This window comes from Trichomonas vaginalis (genome assembly GCF_026262505.1).
Source record: "Trichomonas vaginalis G3 chromosome Unknown ctg_132, whole genome shotgun sequence".
Classification (NCBI taxonomy): Eukaryota; Parabasalia; order Trichomonadida; family Trichomonadidae; genus Trichomonas; species Trichomonas vaginalis.
This window is the reverse complement of record NW_026529219.1, coordinates 1-4,341: the sequence shown is the minus strand read 5'-3', so window position 1 is coordinate 4,341 and position 4,341 is coordinate 1. Positions and strand designations below refer to the sequence as shown.

Sequence of the window (4,341 nt, the reverse complement as noted above, 5' to 3'; positions counted from 1 at the left end):
CATAATGAAGTTTGCAACATTTTCACAAACTCTTTGGTCTTTATACTTTCTTTCAACAACTCCAACTTTGTCTGTTATAAGACTCTTCAAAGCATCTGAGTTCAAAACTTTTGTTGTATCTATACTTTGAAGTTCATTGCAAACTATAAGTTTCATATTCTCTATTGAGGAGTTAAACTTGCCACAGATGTTTTCTAAGTTTGTCATATTCGGATTCGAATAACCTTCTAACAGTTTGCACAAAATATCTGTAAAGAAAGTATTCTTACCAGTTCCTTGTTTTCCAATTATAATGAGAGCAGTTTCATTTTTAGCACTTGGATGTTGTAAGATATTTGCAAACCAACATAAGATATACTCATAAACCTTTTCGTTTCCATTGCATATAATTTCTTTGACATGGTCTAACCAAGCTTCTATAATACTGTGTTTCCATTCTACTTGTTCGTATTTATATCCAGTGAAGATAGAATAGAAGTTTGGAGAAGGTGTATAGAACTTTATACCTCGAACTGAAAAATCTTCTAACTTTGACAATAAGATATCCCAAGCATCTAACATCTTCATGCCAACTTGTACAACTTTTATTTTCTTAAGTTTCTGTCTACATTCTTGTTCAGACACTATTGTTGCTCTTGGTTTGTTAAAGACAACATCCCATTCTTTCATGACATAACATTCTGGGGCAGAGTCAACATAAATGACTAAACGTTTCAAATTCTCGACTGCTTTGTTATAGTCTCTAAATGGACACATATTTCTGAATGCTTGGAAGTCATAAAAATCTGAAACATCTATTCTGTACATTTTTATAAAAATAAAAAAAAATATTATTTTTTTATTCTTGACTTTGTTGTTCCATTTGTTGCATTTGTTGTTCTTGAGCTATTTGTTGTTGAAGTTGTTCTTGTAATACAATACTTTCACCAGTTGCATCTTCCAATTCGAAACTTTCTGCCGTCATTGACAAATACATAGGACATAAAAGTTTTACAGGAACAAAGTTTGCGTCAACTAATGTCAACGTTATACTTGCCAAAGTGTTTGAGTTCACTAAGGTTGAAAATTCTGCATTCGAATGAACAATAGGCAAACCAGCAGAGAAAGTATTGTTTATACGCATAAGTATCTTTTGGTCATAATAGTTTCTGTCGACATTCGAATAACACTTTGAACCTAAGTTTGAAACAATATATAAGATTGGTGTGCTTAATGTCAATGGAATAGACATTCCTTGTATGACACCTTTTCCTGTTATAGGAAACTGTTGGTAGTAAAAACCAGAAATAAGTTTTGTATTATAGCTCATATCGTTTATAGTAAACTCAGTCGGACATCCAAACATAATGAAACCTGCTCTAGTTGCAGCACATGTTACACCCGTACTTAAAGTATTAAATAAGTCAACAAAACCTGTTGGTGGTATATCTGAGTAAGTATCTTCAAAGGAGTATTTTTTACCATTCACAACAATAAAGTCTTCTGGTGTCAAAAGAGCAAAACAGGCTTTAGTCGTCATTGTGTTTAAGGTTAGTTTACAATATCGTCCTTGAGGACTTTGTAAGTTTGTTGTTATAGAATTATATGACTCAGGGTTTTTAGTCGTAATAGTATAAACCATTATGTCTTCTGCCATTTACTTAGCAAATAAACTTTAATGAAATGTTGTGGTCGTCAAATATTTTTATAACGTCTGGGAAACTATATTTTAAGTTCAACGTTTCACCTCCTTTCATAACGTATATCTTGTCAATGACATTATATGAAACACCACAGCAACCAATGTCGGGTTCTATTTCTTTGATGTTTATATCGTCTGCCTCTGTCAAAAGTTTCAATAGTTCTTTCAAAACTTCATGAGGTGCAATGACATATGAGTTCACTTTTACAGGGTTGTGTTCGCCCAAGTTTAACATTATACTTAAAGCTTGACAAATCTTCTCCTGAGTTTGAAGTTTGTCTTTCAGTTGTTGGTAGTCGTTTCGAATATCTGCAACAGAACTTAAGTCTCTGTTAACTTCAGGATATGTTGGTTCTTTTACAGGAACAATTGTTATACCATCTTCGTCTTCGTATGGTTTCCCCACTTCAACATCTCTGTCTTTGACATTGACAATAACACTTTGACTGTTTGTTTGGGTTGGTGAATTTAACTTAACATCTGCCACCGCCATTAAACCTTTTGAAACACTTACGCTTCTATTTTTCGGAAATGACATTTTACTTAGAATAAAAAGATGGACGTATTCGGATATCTTATTGAATTGAAGCAGAACAAAGTTTATACTCACAAACAATACAAATACATTGACAGAATAGTTCTTTACACAAACAATGGAAAATGTTATAGAATAGCAGTCTTTGCTGAACCTAAATATTTTCATAAAGCAAAGAAAGTTGGTATAACTGAAATGGTGAAAGTTCTTGAAGCAGACAAAAATATAACTTCAAAACTTACAGATATTACTAAAGGAAAGTTTATAATACAATATTATGTCAAAACTGGCGTACTGTCAATATTTGACGGAGAGAAGTCAGTTCAAGAACAACTTACTGACCTGCTGCCAAAATCTGCTCGATGGAAGCTGTCGTTATGCCAATCTGAGGAGCCCCAGCAGGTTTCATCGAACGAATCTTCAAAAGAGCATCTTCCGTGAAAAGTGCTATTGGTTTTGTAAACTTCTTTGCTCTCAATTCATCTGGACCGTCTCTGTCACCAGTATATTGTATTTGAACTGTACCAACAGTTGAAATACTACCCATAAAGTCTTCTGAGTCAGCAAATGGAATGCCAAGCCAAAAGTTTGAACGGTCTCCATTTGTATATTGAGTTTTTTGACCTCCTGTATGAGTCCATACTTTCACATATGGCATAATAGAACTTTGCATTTCAGGGTTAATAGTTGTTGTGAAGTTGTTGTTAAAGTTCATAGCATCTAATGTCAAGTTGTATGACCTCATATCCTCAACTGTAGAATATTCTTCTCTTGGATAATATTTGCCATCTATGTTTATATGATATTTAATACCAGGGTTGTAGAAACAAGAATAGTCATTTATAGTTCGTCTGAACAGTACAAACATAGTATCTGCATGTTTCATTGCAGTTGTTAAAGCAATATCTGTTCTTGCACCTGCGGCTCCTGGATTTTGGTTTCCAACTTCACCTGCAAAGTCTTTGACAGATATTTGGTGTATAGGGAACATAAGTGGAACTGCAATATATTTGGCAGCTAAAGCATTTGAAATATCTGGGTCCAACATATAGACTGCAAGTCTGCTTTCTATTCTCTTGCATTCAAATTTTTCGCATGTGAACTTAACTGGGTCCCAAGCAGTTCCAGCAGCATTGAAATAATAGTTTACTTCATTGTTGAAGTTTGAGAAACCAAAGTCTAAGTCAACTTTGTCTTTGCAAAATTCGACGAATGACGTTTGATTTGTTCCCTTTACGTCTGTAATAGTGAATGGGTCTTGTGTTGGTGCAATGACTAAGTTATTTTTGCTTGGAGTAAGTTCGATAGAAATTTTTCCTGCCCAGTTTGGCAAGTATCTTAAAAACCTGAAGATGAGGAAAGATGACAAAGGAACTCTAAGTTTCAGTTTTACTTTAGTGGCAGCAGTTCCATCTGAACCAGAAAGGTTAACATAAACTCCTGGAACGTTAGGGTCAAGTCTTCTTATTTTCTCAATAGTTGCATACTGGTCTGTTTGTTCTCTAGCTTGTGGTTGTACTGAGTTTCTCAAAGCGAACCATTCATAGTTTGCCCATGTTACTGTTTGAACTAAGTCAGAGTTAGAATATATCTTATATCCCATGAAAACTTCTGGAGCATATTGGTATCCGACATAGAAAATTCCATTGCAACCTTTCTTGTCAGACAACTTGGAAGAAGGTTTTATTTCAATGTCTTGTTCCACGTATAAGAATGAGTTGTCAATAGAAATAATATGAAACCTGTCGCAAGCAATATCTACTGTTGTTGAAGAACCTTCTCCAAACTCACCTACGTTTCCATAAGAAACAGCAGTTGTATATTCGTAAGTTCCAGGAACTATTTCTGACCTTCTAATGGCATTATCGCATTCGTTATACCATTCGGAAACATTTCCGTTCATGGCATCCAAAACTGTTGGCGTTATATTCTGAGCGGCGTACATTTCATATGGGTAAAAATATAGAATAGTTGGATTTATATGTCATAATAGAACCCACTCGGACCAAGCTTTACTTTCTTCCTGACTGAGTTTTTAACTGAATCTTTAACTCTTCTTTTTCCTTCATTGCCACTACTTTCACTAGATGAAGTTACTTCTTCACTACTTTCACTTTGTTCTACT

The 4,341-nt window shown here is 34.4% G+C and overlaps 1 protein-coding gene and 1 pseudogene across 2 annotated transcripts, besides 1 other annotated feature; both read right to left on the bottom strand.

The window, feature by feature from the left end:
• Positions 1-4,107: a mobile genetic element.
• TVAGG3_1079040 lies at positions 126-756 on the bottom strand (annotated as a pseudogene). The gene has a single exon. A coding segment is annotated over exon 1 (631 nt).
• TVAGG3_1079030 (protein of unknown function, DUF4106 family) lies at positions 1,641-2,174 on the bottom strand (the record flags this gene model as incomplete). The annotated part of the gene is made up of 1 exon (XM_053888477.1): positions 1,641-2,174. The coding sequence occupies one exon, from the start codon at positions 2,172-2,174 to the stop codon at positions 1,641-1,643; it is 534 nt and encodes a 177-aa protein (XP_053744394.1).
• Positions 4,108-4,341: the final 234 nt, after the last annotated feature.